The sequence below is a fragment of the Cyprinus carpio genome, chromosome A20 (assembly GCF_018340385.1).
Source record: "Cyprinus carpio isolate SPL01 chromosome A20, ASM1834038v1, whole genome shotgun sequence".
Taxonomy (NCBI): Eukaryota; Metazoa; Chordata; class Actinopteri; order Cypriniformes; family Cyprinidae; genus Cyprinus; species Cyprinus carpio.
This window is the reverse complement of record NC_056591.1, coordinates 1,038,786-1,055,888: the sequence shown is the minus strand read 5'-3', so window position 1 is coordinate 1,055,888 and position 17,103 is coordinate 1,038,786. Positions and strand designations below refer to the sequence as shown.

Genomic DNA, 17,103 nt, shown 5'->3' with positions numbered 1-17,103 from the left:
AAATATATAATATATAAGCATTAGTTTTATTGCAAAAAGTAGATTGCAATATAATTATTATAAAATATCAATTGCAGTTTGGTCTAGTTTTGTTTTCATTGTAGACAAACGTGATATTTACATGAAATAATTATTTTCATTTATTTTTTGACTACTTGATTTATTTATTTATTTTAAAACTTTTTTTAAACGTTTGTACTACAACATTATTCGACCAAAATACAATGCTGTGAAAAGTTGTAAAAATGTTTGTTTGCTTTATATATTTTGTGAATAAATATAATGACTAAATTTGTGTGTAGTGTAACTTATTAGGCGTACATATGTTAATGTAGTCTTATAAAATGGACAGGCAGATGTCAGCCCCACAGGTGAAATGTAAGAGTGCTGCTAATGAGCTGCATATTCAGATGAACAGAAATATTGTAACCTGTAATAAATTGGACGAATTATAAAGAAAAATTAAAAGACACCACTTAATCTATTTATTTTGCTATACAGTTATAATATTGTTTTATATTAAGGACCGTTTCAAAAAAATAACCAGTATCAGTAAAGAAGAACATCTTGCTCACTCCCTTTATTCAGGTGAGTATAAATATAGACTATGAACATAGATGGACTGGTACTCAGAACATATAGTGTCATTTTTAGTAACAATTATTTTCACTTAAGTGGAAAACTGCAACTGGCATGACAGTATAATTTACAAAACGCAGAAAAAATTAATATTTTGGAAATTTTGCTCGTCTATGTACCTGTTAAAGCAACATTAAACATAAGCAAAATTGCATTATTTTTAAGACCAAGATTTAATGGCTTAAAACAGTACAAATGATTTACTTGTTTATAAGTTAGGCTGGAATAAAGTGTATAAAGTGTTCATGATGACTGTTATAACACCGCAGCAGTGCTTGAGTTAGAGGCGCCCTCTAGCGGCTGTGTGTGTGTGTGTGTGTGTGTGTGTGTGTGTGTGTGTGTGTGTGTGTGTGTGTGTGTGTGTGTGTGTGTGTGTGTGTGTGTGTGTGTGTGCAGCTCTCCGGAGCGCACTGTATTCAGTTCATACATGTGAAAATTATTGCTGAAATAAATGATTGCTGATGCAAAGTAGTGAAGGAATGCCATTTGTTAATTATATTTAACATCACCATAAGATAGCTTTGCTCAAAGTGTTAAACTATTTGATTAAACGTTGTTTAGTTGACTATTAAGTCAAATCACTTTTATTCCCTTGGTGACTTTTACAGTACATTTGCCTTGGTGAATGAAATTCTTGGTAGCGTGCTACAGAAATTGCAGAAACAATTTACATATAACATACAGACTTCAACAGATGACAATGTGCAATACGCACATACATAGAGTCAGTACACACAGTATACTATTAGACATACTTACAGCTAGCAAAGCTGCTAAATAACCAAATTTGCCCATCCGAATTGAGTAATTACAGAAATATTAAATACATAAATTAGAAATATTTATTTGAAGAAAATAGTTGGTTATCATGTTTAGTCTCCTCTATGCTGCTGCGTTATGGCTTACAATTAATTTAATGTCTTAATTATTATTATTATTATTATCAGAGAATATTTGTGATGCAACTTTTGGATAAATTAATACAATTCTACTTGTCTTTTATTTGTTTATCAATCTATCATTCCTTGACACCATAAAATCATAAACACAATAGGAGGAAGGGTGTAACACTGTAAAGACTGGATGAGGGGCTGAAGACAGCTTTAAATGGAGACTGTGCTGAAGGGTGCACCCTTGCACTGGATTGTTTCAGTGAAATCAGTGAAATCAGTGAAAAGGCAGCTTGCAACATATGTAACCAGCCTATTAATTATGGAGCAAATGGTAAAACTGCGCTGCGGAAATGAATAAATGGAGAATTGAACAGCAGAGCATGTGATTTATGTTGTTATATGGGTATCTGTGTGCACTTCATTTGTTGTAACTGAATAATTACATTAAGTAAAGGATTCCTATCAATCCACTTTTTGGAATTCATTGTGAATGGATGTCACAAGACGTGTTTGTTCCTGGACTGTCTCATTCCATTTCCTGCCTGTGCTGAGTTAACAGTTTCACTTCCTGCTACTTTACTGTGTTACTTTGCAAAAGTTTGCCTTCCCCTTAAAACCCTGGTGACCCTGTAAGTGTGGACCTGATGATAACGGAAGAGGGGAGGAGGCTGTGTGGCAAAAGCAGTTGGTCAGATGTAAGAGCAATTTATGGTCAGCAACAGCAAGAGAAACTCTTTGGAAAAGACACGAGTAAAAGATGGTTATGGCTATTATAGCCAATGTACAGTTTTCTGATAGAGGAACACACTTCTGTGCGTGGGCCATAAGAGGTACAGATGCTTATCAAGAAGTTCAGGTCAAACCAGTATCAGATATGAATATCAAGAAGCAATAACTGAATTATTCCCAGACCCAGCTAACTTACCAACAAAGGACATTTGTATTTATTTATTTATTTTAAATAGAACAAATAAGTCTTAAAACACATGCTACTACTGTACAAAGACCGGGCAGCATGCAATAAGCAGTTTATTATTTGATAAATGAAACAGAAAGTAAAATAAAGTGTTAACGAATAAATCTGGACAGAGACAATAATACAAAGAGTGTCATACTTTTTGTAACACAAATGACTTAAGCGTTTATAAAGGACGCTGTTTATGGAGTTTTCGGTTTGTTAGCTCTTTTCAATCTCGTGAACGCAGCAGATACAGGAACCGTCTCTGTGTTGACAGCGGAATGTTTTCAGCGGCGCACGCGCTCCCGGTCTGCCTGCACTGGTCGCGGCTGTGTTCGAGAGAGCGTCAGGACAGCGTTAACACACACACGCACGCAAGCACGCACGCACGCACGCACACAGGAGAGTTTGTGAAGAACAGCTGCGGACACACGGCGGTCCCGATGGAAAGTCAGCTGCAGAGTATTTTTGAGGATGTAGTGGTGGGTAAACGTTTCATTCATTAAAACAAATATAATATTTAATAAACAGCATGAGCAGAAAGTTCCCTTTCATTACACAATAAACCTTTAAACTTTCAAATGTTTCTTTGTTTATGTCAGAAAACTGAGGTGACTGAAGAGGCGTTTGCTGGGTGAGTAAACAATAAAGACTCGATATTCATATTATATGTGTTGTGTGCTGGGCCGGACTTACCATTGGGTTTGAGTGGGCTGCAGCCCATGGGCCCCACCTTGGAGGGGGCCCCGCCTTTGCCCGTTTATGTTTGTTTGATTTGTTCATTATTATACGCTATTCAGAATTAATTCATTATTAACCGCATTTCCACTGCGCAGGCGAGCAGTGTTGCCAAGTCAGCGGTTTCCCCCCGCGGAATTTGGCTACTTTAACACTGTTTTCTGCGGGTTGATTTTCATGTCCGCGGGTTTAAAGCGACCACAAGAACGTGATATTTATTCCCTAAAATGCGATTTTTTACCAGGGGACCCCTCGAAATGCGATTGGGTTAGTTTAGACTAGTTTTGAGTACCAATTGGGCAGGTTTTGTCGTGAAAACCTGGCAACCATGCAGCGCAAGATCTAAACGGGCAAGCTGAGGCTACTACAGCTTATAACTACAACTAGACCTTCAAGTTCACAATAAAACAGCATAAACTGGTATTCATAAACTGACATTTCACATAGAAGGACACTGAATCGCGTTTGCATCAATTGGTTTGTTATCACATGGCTACTTCAGCTCCATTAAGCTTTTAGCCCAGAAGAGCGCACATTTATAAAGATAATCATAAATTCTCAAATGTTCACACCTCATTTCTTTACAGAGGATGATTTTATATTAATATATTAATGTTGCACTAAATTATGCGATCATCTGATGAGTTTTGAGCGCTCTTTCTTGTCTTACTGCCATTACACATAGTGGGGAAGATATGTCATTAAAATGATTTTAAATAAAAAATGACTATTTAATGAGTTTCTGTTTTTATAACATAGCTATGCCTATGATGTAGGACTTAGCCTATCACACAAACAAGTCCGTTTATATTTATTTATATATATATATATATGCAAGATCGCAAATGTATAGTAAACAACAACTTACAGAATTCCGTTTTGCTATGTCAGAAAGAAAATAGAACAAACAGCAGAACCGCTGCATCTCCAAAGTGTTTTTGTTCCTCAGGGTTACACGGACCAGTAAATGATTCAAAGTAGTCGTTTGCAAAGTTAAATGAATCAGCTTTTTAAAAAGAATTGGTTGATTCAACTCAATCATTAAGACAGTCACTTGCTGCCACCTACTGGTGGTTGTAGTTTCATATTCAAATAAAAGTAGCTTATTTTATATTTTTAATATTTCTACATTAAAATGTAAAATTTAAACTTAACATTTATGCACAATCCATCTATAAATTTTGTTGATAGTGACTTAATTTGATTTTTAATAGCCAGCATGTCTTTTTATTTGATTGAATTTATTGATTAACCTGACATAAGAGGACACAGATATAACAATAACTTTTATAATACTAATAAGCCAACATCATCCTTTTTTTTTGCTCAAAGTTATTTCAGTGTTTTGATTTCTCAACTGAGAGAACACATCCTGTTTTATTATATTATAATGAATATTTAATATTACATTTAAATTATGACTATAGCCTAGACATGTTGCATATTAATTGTACTGTTTATAAACCTCAAAGCATGTTTGTTCATTTTGTGTTACTCCATAATGATGTTCTATTTGAGGGCATTTGTAGTGTAGGTATAGGGCCCAAACATAACCTCAAGCCCAGGGGCCCCCGCCTGCCTAAGTCCTGCCCTGGTTGTGTGTGTGTTAAGCGTGCGCGTGTGTGTGCGCGCGCATTATATATGTGTGCGTGTGTGCGCTCGTGTTATATGTGTGCGCGAGTGTTTTATATATGTGTGTGTGTATATGTATGCGCATGTTATATATATGCGTGTTTTCTCTTTTAATTTTATTTTTTATTTTATAAACAGGGCTGGGAAGGTTACTTTTATCCTTCTCAAAAATTAGCATATTGTAAAAAAAGTTCATTATTTTCCATAATGTAATGATAAAAATTAAACTTTCATATATTTTAGATTCATTGCACACCAACTGAAATATTTCAGGTCTTTTATTGTTTTAATACTGATGATTTTGGCATACAGCTCATGAAAACCCAAAATTCTTATCTCAAAAAATTAGCATATCATGAAAAGGTTCTCTAAACGAGCTATTAACCTAATCATCTGAATCAACTAATTAACTCTAAACACCTGCAAAAGATTCCTGAGGCTTTAAAAAAACTCCCAGCCTGGTTCATTACTCAAAACCGCAATCATGGGTAAGAGGTTAACCCAGAAGGCCATCATTGACACCCTCAAGCGAGAGGGTAAGACACAGAAAGAAATTTCTGAACGAATAGGCTGTTCCCAGAGTGCTGTATCAAGGCACCTCAGTGGGAAGTCTGTGGGAAGGAAAAAGTGTGGCAAAAAATGCTGCACAACGAGAAGAGGTGACCGGACCCTGAGGAAGATTGTGGAGAAGGACCGATTCCAGACCTTGGGGGACCTGCGGAAGCAGTGGACTGAGTCTGGAGTAGAAACATCCAGAGCCACCGTGCACAGGCGTGTGCTTTTGAACCAGAAACAGCGACAGAAGCGCCTGACCTGGGCTACAGAGAAGCAGCACTGGACTGTTGCTCAGTGGTCCAAAGTACTTTTTTTCGGATGAAAGAAAATTTTGCATGTCATTCGGAAATCAAGGTGCCAGAGTCTGGAGGAAGACTGGGGAGAAGGAAATGCCAAAATGCCTGAAGTCCAGTGTCAAGTACCCACAGTCCAGTGATGGTCTGGGGGGTGCCATGTCCAGCTGCTGGTGTTGGTCCACTGTGTTTTATCAAGGGCAGGGTCAATGCAGCTAGCTATCAGGAGATTTTGGAGCACTTCATGCTTCCATCTGCTGAAAAGCTTTATGGAGATGAAGATTTCGTTTTTCAGCACGACCTGGCACCTGCTCACAGTGCCAAAACCACTGGTAAATGGTTTACTGACCATGGTATTACTGTGCTCAATTGGCCTGCCAACTCTCCTGACCTGAACCCCATAGAGAATCTGTGGGATATTGTGAAGAGAAAGTTGAGAGACGCAAGACCCAACACTCTGGATGAGCTTAAGGCCGCTATCGAAGCATCCTGGGCCTCCATAACACCTCAGCAGTGCCACAGGCTGATTGCCTCCATGCCACGCCGCATTGAAGCAGTCATTTCTGCAAAAGGATTCCCGACCAAGTATTGAGTGCATAACTGAACATAATTATTTGAAAGGTTGACTTTTTTTGTATTAAAAACACTTTTCTTTTATTGGTTTGGATGAAATATGCAAATTTTTTGTGAGATAGGAATTTTGGGTTTTTTCATGAGCTGTATGCCAAAAATCATCAGTATTAAAACAATAAAAGACCTGAAATATTTCAGTTTGGTGTGCAATGAATCTAAAATATATGAAAAGTTTAATTTTTATCATTACATTATGGAAAATAATGAGCTTTAAAAAGTAATCAGTTACGTATTTCGTTAAATTACCCACAGGGCTGGGAAGGTTACTTTTAAAATGTTTTTCACTACAGATTACAAAATACAAGCTTTAAAAAGTAATCAGTTATGTATTTCGTTAAATTACCCCAGTTTAGTAACTTAATTTAGTAACTTTAGTAACAGGTATTTAAAGGCTGCTGCCCCTTTAAGACCGAATGCACGGATCCAATATAATAATGCACAGGAGTTCCCTTTCATAGGTCACGAATGTTCGAATGTCTGAGCGCGCTATTTCGCTCAGATTTCATTTCCTTCAGGAAAGCAAACTTTCTGTGCCCTAGGAAAGCATCTCGCGTTCTCAGCGACTAATATACGAGCAATGTTCAACTCCTCTCCGCGGACGCGATGAGTCAACGAAAGGTAAGGAGCCGTATGACAGGTTTATCACGGGGGACACTCATGAGAGGTATGTTTAGCAGCCTCTCTGCATGTTCTCTCTGTGATAGTCTGCAGATAAAGTTCTGCGCTCAGGAGTATACATTTTCTCTAGGTCGCTCTCGCGTCTAACCCCAGCCGTAACGCTTCTATGGTTGTAGAGGCACCACACGAGGTGGTGGTTGGGGGCGATGTGTGCGACTTGGACTATGAGGACAGTGATGCGCTGCAGTTTTTGCACTTTGCTTGCTCTCCCCCCACTCGAGTGTATAATCAGCAGAATTGCTTAACAATGAAATGTTTTGCCCACCGTGGCTTCGAAGTTCTGGCCAGTTCATGGCCTGGAAGTCTTGCTCCCTCCAACACTAAAATCTCTTTCTATACAACGATGCCGCTGGTGCACGACAATCTAAGCCGAACATCTCGTGCCGAACTCGGCCGTGTCCTGGAAGTCTCGCCCCCTCTTTCCTTCGAAGGCATGTCGAGTCACGTCTAATCGTGGTGTAAAATTTTACTCTGCTTCAGGTCAAGCGACTGCCACTCTCCACTCGAAGGCATTTCTTAACAAGCCTACCAAGCAGGGCTCTTATAGCTGAACAAAGGAAAAGGTATCACACCGGAGGCTGTGAAAGAACTGCAACTCGCAACAAATTCCTACCAAACACACACCAAAAACACTGCACAATCATATGACCGTTGAGATTAGGTTTACGGTCAAGGGCCACCTTTGGCTTAATCTCACTGACATTTAGAAAGACAATTCTTTTCTATGGATGCCCTGGTTTCCAAGGATGGTCTGTTTGGAGAGACGGTAACCTCGGTGGTGGCGAAATTTAGGGCAGCGAAGCAGCAATCAGCCACTTCTGCCAGCTGATTCCTTGCAGACCCAGAGAAACTGAACGGCGTCAGGCGCCCACGGCGCGTTCGCGTTCAACATCCTCCCACCACCAACGGATCACCTCATGGGAGGAGCCTTCACCTATGGTACCCCCTCGTAAGGATTGGGGTCCAAGAGCTTATCCACCGGCTCGCCAGCCACAACAAAAAGTTAGACTTGAGCTTGACGGCAAAGCCTCTCGTCCTCAGGCCGCTAACAGCAGTTCCTGATACTTCTGCTGTTTGTCAGGGACTGTGCCCTCCACTAGAGAACACTGTTGGACCGCTAATGCGCATCCAACACTTTCACTGCAGTCCCCAAAAAGGCGCCTCGAGCAGCATTGGATCGAGCTACCACTTTGAGCGCCCCCTCAGACACTCTGCCCAATCCAGCCTTCAGAGTTCGAGGGACGGCCCAAAGGGCTGACAAAGAAGGCCCATTTATGACGGCCCACACAGCTGCCACGTTCTCGCTAGCGGCGTGGCCCGATGTTTATCTTGTTGGATTAAATCCTGCCGTGGATACGCTTCAGGATTATACACAATGAAACGCAGCGACTTTGACACATGCGTTTCCCTCGCTTGCGGACGCCGCAAGCTTCTGTGCTCGGTCATTCTAACGCATGTGGAGACACTGCAGCCACAGGTGGAGGTTTTGAAACTATTAACGCTTTCTCGGGCCGCGTGGGAACACTTGCCCGGCATTTCGCAATGAGTGTTACGCACAATTCGTCACAGATACACCATTCAGTTTTGAAAAGGCCCGCCTCCTTTCCACAGAATTCTTCCCACGATTGTGAATTCAAAGGAAATCGCAGGCTGTGTCAAGAGATGTCATCTCTGCTGAGAAAAGGGGCTATAGAATAAGCACACCCCTCTCAGATGGAGTCAGGCTTTTACAGCCGCTATTTTGAAAAGAGGTGGCGGTTTATGACCAATCTTGGATTTACGCCGTTTGAATCATGCACTCAGGCCGAGAAAATTCAAGATGTTGATGGTTAAGTCTATTGTCTCAGATTTAACCAAACAGTTGGTTTGTCACGATCAATCTGAAGGATGCATATTTCACATTCAGATCAACAAGAGACACAAGAATTTCCTCAGATTCGCTTTAGAGGGCAAAGCATATCAATTCCGCATTCTTCCCTTTGGCTTAGCCTTAGCTCCTCGAACAATTACAAAATGCAAGGACGCAGTTCTGGCCCCGTTGCGGCTCCAGGGAGTTTGTGTATTAAATAACCTGGACAATTGGCTGGTGTTAGCACAATCGCAGACTCAAGCACACTCTCATCGGGATCTTGTGCTGAATCATCTCAGCAGCCTGGGTTTACGTACGAATTTCCAGAAAGGTGTTTTTATCCCTTCTCAGCAGATAACCTTTTTGGAAATAGACTTGGAGTCTCACGTGATGACGGCAAGATTGTCTCTCCCGCGAGTTCAGTCTCTCACGTCATGCCTGCGGCACTTCAAAGCAGGTCGCTCAGTGACGGTGAGTTTGTGCCTCAGACTTTTGGGTCTAATGGCAGCAGCATCCCCTGTAATCCGTCTGGGCTTGCTTCACATGCGCCCATTTCAGTGGTGGACGAAAAGCCAAAGGATTTCACCCCGTTGTTTCCCACATTGAACAATTTCGGTGACACGGAGGTGAGTTATGACAATAAAATTTTGGATCTCAACCAAATTCCTTTGAACTGTGTTTGCCTTGAGACTGTCATGACGGACGCGTCGTTGACTGGTTGGGGAGCTGTTTGTCAAGGACGCCTAGCTCACGGAGTATGGACGGAGACACAAAGCGGCTGGCATAAACAGGTTGGAATTGCTGGCAGTTTTTCTAGCTCTCCAAATATTTCTGGAGTCTGCTGATCGGCCGTCATGTGTTAATCAGGTCAGACAACATAGAAGTTGTGTCGTATCTGAATCATCAAGGAGGATTACACTCTCGCCCCCTGTGCAGGCTGGCGAGGAATATTCTTCTTTGGTCTCAGAACAGATTTCTGTCGATCCGAGCGGTTCATGTCCCCGAGCACTTAAACTTCGGAGGGAATTTGCTCTCGAGACAGAGCCTGGAGGAGGGGGAATGGAGGTTGCACCCCCAAACGGTGAGCCGTATATGATGAGTGTTTGGAAGCGAAAGTGGACTTTTTCGCATTGAGCACGAATACGCATTGCCCACTATGGTTCTCCCTATGCCCTCCATCGCCCCAGGCTTAAACATGTTAGTGCACGATTGGCCCAGGACCACCTTATATGCTTTTCCTCCAATTCGACAAATTCCAGCGGTGCTATCCAGGATACGGCTGGACAGAGTGGAGCAGTCCCTCAGACAGGATGGTTTATCAGGGCATCCGTTGAGCCCTTGGAAACTGAAAAAAAAAAGGGATCCTGATTTTTAAGACAGTTCTTCTTGTGGCTTTATCCTCCCTCAAGAAAGTTGGGAATTTACAGGCTCTTCTGTTTCGCCCTCGTGCATGGACTTGCACCAGGGTTTGTGAAAGTTTTGCTGCGACCGAGGCCTAATTATGTCCTTAAGGTCGCGTCGAACCCCTTTCACTTTCAGCAAGTGGTCTTGGAAGCTTTCTCCCCTGCAGAGGTGGGGCTAGAAGATCTAAGTCTTGTCCTGTCAGAGCGCTGAAGATTAATGTTGATCTTACAGCTCCATGGCGTGAGTCCGACCAGCTGTTCATATGTTTTGGACATAAAAATAGTGGCCATGCTGTCACAAAGCAACGCATGTCCCATTGTTTAATGGAAATTATATCTTTAGCCTATGAGGCACGCGGACTAGCTTCGCCCTTAGGAATTAAGCTCATTCCACGAGAGCAGTGGCTTCATCGCAGGCTTTTCTTAGTGGATCCTCAATGGATGATATTTGTGCTGCGGCAGGATGGTCCTCACCGAGCACTTTTTGTTAAGTTTTTCAGTCTGGATGTGAGGACGGCTCCTGGCTCCCGGGTTCTTGAGCAGATGCTTTCCTTGGATCCCAGCTATCTCAGGTACGTCAGGTGTTATGGTATAAGGTTCCAATACGGTGACTTCACTGTAGCATCGAAGTGACCTATGAAAGGGAACATCTCGGTTACGTGTGTAACCAAAGACCCTGAATAGGGAACGAGATGCTGCGGTCCCGGCCGCTCCGTACCTTGATAGCGTTCCTCAGTTCATGAAATCTGAGCGAAATAGCGTGCGGCACCCAGGTATACTATGCGTACGCATGCGTAGGGTGGTGCCAAGCTCTATTTGGCCAATGAAATTGGCGGGATGGTACAGGGTTTCAGACACCATAGGTGTTCCCATACAGTGATGTATCCGCAGCATCTCGTTCCCTATTCAGGGTCTGTGGTTACATACGTAACCGAGATGATTTCTTTCTCCACTGTATACGTTCATTTAAGTTATAACCGACTCTTTTTACGAGAATACTTGCAGAGACAATTATTTTGAAATAATTTTGTGTGTATGTGTTCATTCAGAAGCAAGGATACGCGAAAGATGAATCAATTCTGTGTATGCGCATTGTCTGAAACACTGCTCTCAGAGCGTGCTTCGAATGGTTTAAAAACGTTTGAATTGGCTATTCACGATAGCCGTCGGGCAGGGCGGTGATACACTTTGGAGCCCGACCGGAAAACACAATAGCCCCGGGACGTCCGGCTAGAGATTTTGCGAGCCCTGCACCTCAGATCCATCCAGTTTGTGAACAGTTGGTTCCCACACTGGTTTCGTTAAACAAAATAAATGATTATTTTAAAAGATTGACTCAAAAGAATCATCTGTTCACGAATCGGATCATGAACTTGCATTACCGAGTTAAAGATTATCTATTATTGAACATTTCGAATAAATAAAGACTTAAAGACAAGTTCATCTGTAAAGCACATAAAGCTATCGTTTGACTTTATAAACTTTTATTTCATGCATGATTCGTATGGATCTGTTAACTGAATGCAAAGTGTGAATTCTAGGAGTTTTTCTGTGTCGTGATGATGAGCATGTATGCACACTCACTAGGAGTTGCTAAATGAACAGCTGCTGCACGCAGTTTCTTTGTATTGGTTCTTTGGTATCCCCAAACTGTTTACTTAAATATTAAATTAATAAATAACATCAAAATAAAAGTAATCACTGGTAATCTAAAATACTTTTCAGATGTAACTGTAATCTGATTACCCCTTATTTAAAATGTAATTATAACGAAATAGAGTTACTCATATTTTGTATTTTAAATACGTGTGAGATTCTGTTCGTCCACATGAACATCTTGTGTCTAGGGACCTTGTGTGCTAAAAGTTGATGTGCTAGACTTGATCCTTGCTCATATAACATGTTTATCCGATTATTACATAATGGAGTTAGTTCAGCTTATTCAGCTTGTATTTTCCACACGGTCCATTGTTTCACTTCTGCAAAATGCTGTACACACGATGCACAATAAAGTTGAGCTTAGAATGAACTGCACACTGTGTGTCTCACTCTTTGGTCCCGGGTACCTGATCTCCTCTTCTCAGTAGCCCAACCTGAAACAGAAATTATATTTGCGATCTCGAAGGAAAGAATATACAATTTATTCTTACAATGCGTAACGCTGTTACATGCATTTCGTTACTCCCCAGCCCTGGTTATATATATGTTATTTGTGTGTTATGTGTGTGTGTGCTTGTGTGTGTGTGTGTATGTGTGTGTGTGCGCGCATGTTTTATATATATATATAATGTGTGTGTGCTTGTGTGTGTGTGTGTGTGTGTGTGTGTGTGTGTGCATGTTTTATATATATATAATGTGTGTGTGTGTGTTATATGTGTGCGTGTGATCTGCAGCAGGTTTATGGACAGTCCGGAGGATGAGAGGGCCAGACTGGTGAGCTGTTTAGGAGCGTTCAGGCAGTACTGGAGCACTCTTCCTCAGGTCAGCTCATCTTCATCTGTAACGTGTTTCTGTGGATACACCCTGAATTATAATATCAGTTTTTAGCTACCCACTCTCCCATATAGCCTACAAAATTGTCCGATTTCTTCCTAAAAAGTCATATTTTAGTGGGCATTTAGAACAGATGTGTTTTGAAAGCTGTTTAACATGCTGTGTGTGTGTGATGTCACTGCAGGAGTCACATGATCAGTGTGTGCAGTGGATCGTCCGCTTCATTCACAGTCAGCACAGCCCCAAACGCATCGCCTTCCTCTATGACTGTCTGGCCACGGCGGTGGAGACCAGCCTGCTGCCTCCCAGGTGAACACGCCACGCTGGAGTCTGATCCCGGGACATAAACCAGTCTGCTGCTAAACCTGGAGTCACACCGGATCCGAGTGACCGGGCTGTGTTTAATGATCAGGGTGTTCATGTCTCTGACTGAAGGGCGCTGTGTAACGCTGTTTTGCAGGATGGTGTGTCAGGCTCTGGTCAGCTCTGACAGTCTGGAGTGGGAGAGGACTCAGCTCTGGGCTCTGACCTTCAAACTCATCCGCAAAATCATCGGAGGAGTCGACTACAAGGTGAAAAACAAACAACGCATGAGTTCGAATCGGCTGAAAACTGAAAAAAACACTAATGTTCTGCATCACATGCCATCATTTTACAGCAAAAGTGTGCTTATGAATTCATAGATTGACATTTGAGTCAGTTTTATTTTGTATGATGTTTTTCACAGTGCACGTAGATTCAAAGCAGCTTTACAGAAATACGTAACGTTAATGTTTAAAACACCTTCATGCCGAATTTTCCACATTTAGAGCGGAGTGATAATATAGTGAAAATTCTGCAACAATATAAACAAAAAATAGTTGTACAGTATGTCTTGTTCATGTAAGTGTGGTAGAGCTGGATATATTTATAACAGCTGAACGTTGAAGGTATTAATTTATGCACATAAACAGTAAAAGTGTGACTCGCAGAAAGAGTCCTTTGTCGCTTCGAGAAACTGCGTCTATAGTGTAATAGTAGAAGAAATGTCAATCATGGGAGCTGATTTCTTTAGTAATCTGATGTAGTGTTTGAGTAAAAACACATTATTGAAGGTCAGACTGTGCTCCAGTTGTTTTCTAGTAGTCGTAGCTATTTTTTACTCTGATTTGGTGCTGTATATTAATTATCCCTTGCATAATCAAGAGCAAAAGTGTGTGAGCCAGCTCCAGAAGTCATCAGTAAAGCGTGGGCGTGTCTCTTTATTCTCTGTGGTCTGCGTGTGTTTGTCAGGGCGTGAGGGATCTGCTGAAGGCTGTGATGGACAAGATTCAGACCGTGCCGAACTTCATGAGCTCGGCTGTGGTTCAGCAGCTGCTCGCAGCACGAGAAGTATGTTCCAGTCCACAGACAGATGATGGTGCTCCTGCTGAGTGTGATTAATCTTCCTGTGTGAAGGTGGTGGAGTACATACTGGACCGCAATGCTTGTCTGCTGCCGGCGTACTTCGCTGTGACGGAGATCAGGAAGCTGTATCCGGAGGGCGCGCTCTCACACTGGGTAACACACTCCTTCAGACTCCTGATGTAGGATGATTGTTATCAGTTATTTATCACCAAATGAAACCAAAATGTGTGCTTCTTTTCAGCTGTTGGGCAGCCTGATATCTGACTTGGTTGATAGTTTCAGACCGACCGCCCGCATTAACTCCATCTGCGGTAAGACGCGCCCACACATCCTCGTCTCACAGTGTGGTGGAATAAGTGTCCCATGAGCCCCTGCGGCGGTGTGTCAATGTCTGAATGTGTTTCAGGGCGCTGCAGTCTTCTCCCAGTGGTTAATAATTCTGGGGTCATCTGTAGCTCGTGGAAACTGGACCCCAGCACTCTGTGTTTCCCGCTGAGGGGCATGCTGCCCTATGACAAGGTACCACTCTCGACCTCACAGCATAACCAGTGAAGCTCACGTAACAGTGTTAATTTCGTTAACGAAGACAACAATGAAAAATATTGGCTAAGGAAAATTTTTTCTGTGACTAAGATGAGACATTGACAAGCTAAAAATAATATCTGATGACGAAATTATGACGAAATTTATGCCGCGTCTTCGTTAACTAGACGAGACTGGACTATAATGTTATTTGAGGACTACCAGACATTCAAATTGCATCCTATAGGCTTTTGTCCTTCAAAATGTGCGTCCCGGTCATTCGATTGCGATCGGATAAGGGGCGTTTGCATAGTCAATATAGCAGCTGCAGTGGATGGATAGGCTGATAAAACGCGAACCAGCGATCTGAAACAATGGCATTCCTAATACCTATCTGTCATTAATGTTAACCAACAAAAGATGATAAATAAATGTATACATGTTAAATAAAACCTACTGTATCTAAAAAATTCGTTTAATTTGTATCTCTATTGTGTTTGCCTTATTGTATATATATATATATATATATATATATATATATATATATATATATATATATATATATATATATATATATATTTTTTTTTTTTTTTTTTATAAGTTGCTCCTTTTTCACTACTGTTAAAGAGAAAGTTCACCCAAAAATGAAAACTGTCATAATTTATTCAAGTTTTTCTAAATTCAGTGTTGAATTGATTCAAATTTCTCATAAGCTTAATTGATTTGGTCTAAAGAGAGAAGAATTAATGATTTTTAGTTTAAAGACTACATATAAAAATAGCTACCAAAATACATTTTGGTAACTACAGTTTGGCTAAAACTATTGACTAAAAGTAGTGACTAAAAGTTGCCAAAAATGCAATGACTTTTTGTCGACTAAAACTATGAAAGACTCAAATGACTTAAATGTTACTAAGACTACTAAGCATTTTCATCTCAAGATAAAGACTAAGACTAAATCAAAAATGCCAAAAATGAACACTGTCATGATTATCGATTTCTCAGTAAAGTCTGATTCAGAATGACAAATCCTCCTCAGCCTATAAAACTGGCTTAAAAAAAAAAAAGGAACCATTTGAGGCCCTTAGGATTTTGGAAAAACTGACTTTAAAATATATATTGCATCCAGTGAGCTGGATTATGACATCATCAAATTCAATGATGAACTCCCTTTTTGCATCATTGACACACTATTTTCCTATTTAATGCTGTACAGTTGCTTTGACACTATCTGTGTTGTTAAAAGCACTATATAAATAAAGATGACTTGACTTAAAAAATACAAAAATTACATAAATTCTTTTGAGTGTGAACCGTATTTTTAGTAAAATGTGGGTGTTGATGTGTGGGTGTACTCATGACATAAACCATCTCAAACCAAGAAGTTCTCTTGAGTGTTCATCGGCCACATTCCCAGTGTTTAGACCCATTCAATATGACTATAAAATAATGTTTTTTTTTTATATTAAATAAAAACATTAAACAAAATAGTGCAATAATACTATCATTATAAAATGAAAACAGTTGTTTAATAAAAAATACTAATAATTTATATTATAGTAAAATTACAGTACTAATACTTACTACTTTTCAAAAGTAAAACATCAAGCTTTTTTTGTGGATGCTTATGTTCCTGTGGCTCAGTGGTAAAAGGTCATGGGTTCAGTTCCCAGGTAACACACATGTATAGCCTGAATGCACTGTAAGTCGCTTTGGATAAAGGCTTCTGCTAAATGCATAAATGTAAATGTTATGGGCAAATAAATATCTGCACAGCTGGTTTCTGAGTGAACCGTGTTATTGTGTTCATCATTTACACGTCAGAGCGGCTCAATGCACAGTAAAAAAAAACCTGCTTCACTTTGAAATCGGCAATGTATTATTTAATTAAAGCATTTGTGATTAGGCTAGACATTAAGCCATATTGCAACATCAATTTATTATTAATATACAGTTTGTAATGCAGCATTAGTTTTCATGTATTTTCATCTGAATGTAATAAGCTGTTCCTCCTCTAATGTGATTGCTGTGTGTGTGTGTGTGTGTGTGTGTGTGTGTGTGTGTCTGTCTGTCTGTGTGTGTGTGTGTGTCAGTTTGTGTGTCTGTGTGTGTGTGTGTGTGTGTGTGTGTGTGTGTTTATCCTCTGTTTGTGTCTGTGTGTGTGTGTGTGTGTGTGTGTGTGTGTCTGTCTGTCTGTTTAACACACCGAGAATACATCTATATGTGTGTGTGTGTGTCTGTCTGTCTGTCTGTCTGTGTGTGTGTGTGTGTGTGTGTGTGTCTGTGTGTGTGTGTGTATCTGTGGTTTGTGTCTGTGTGTGTGTGTGTGTCTGTGGTTGTGTGTCTGTGTGTGTGTGTGCAGCTGAAGGTCTGTAGATCACAGCGGGTGTGTGTGTGTGTGTGTGTGTGTCTGTCTGTGTTTGTGTGTTTG

The 17,103-nt window shown here is 40.8% G+C and overlaps 1 protein-coding gene across 1 annotated transcript in view; it reads left to right on the top strand.

Annotated features, from left to right (window-relative positions):
* The first annotated feature begins 2,691 nt into the window (after nt 1–2,691).
* LOC109079377 (mediator of RNA polymerase II transcription subunit 23-like) overlaps nt 2,692–17,103 on the top strand; it is a 64,009-nt gene continuing 49,597 nt past the window's right edge. Inside the window, exons 1-9 of the mRNA XM_042777210.1 lie at nt 2,692–2,972; nt 3,093–3,124; nt 12,665–12,752; nt 12,949–13,073; nt 13,225–13,336; nt 14,037–14,135; nt 14,202–14,303; nt 14,392–14,461; nt 14,557–14,669. Coding sequence (XP_042633144.1) covers nt 2,772–2,972; nt 3,093–3,124; nt 12,665–12,752; nt 12,949–13,073; nt 13,225–13,336; nt 14,037–14,135; nt 14,202–14,303; nt 14,392–14,461; nt 14,557–14,669 — 942 coding nt within the window. The 5' untranslated portion in view covers nt 2,692–2,771. The remainder of the gene's footprint in view (nt 2,973–3,092; nt 3,125–12,664; nt 12,753–12,948; nt 13,074–13,224; nt 13,337–14,036; nt 14,136–14,201; nt 14,304–14,391; nt 14,462–14,556; nt 14,670–17,103) is intronic.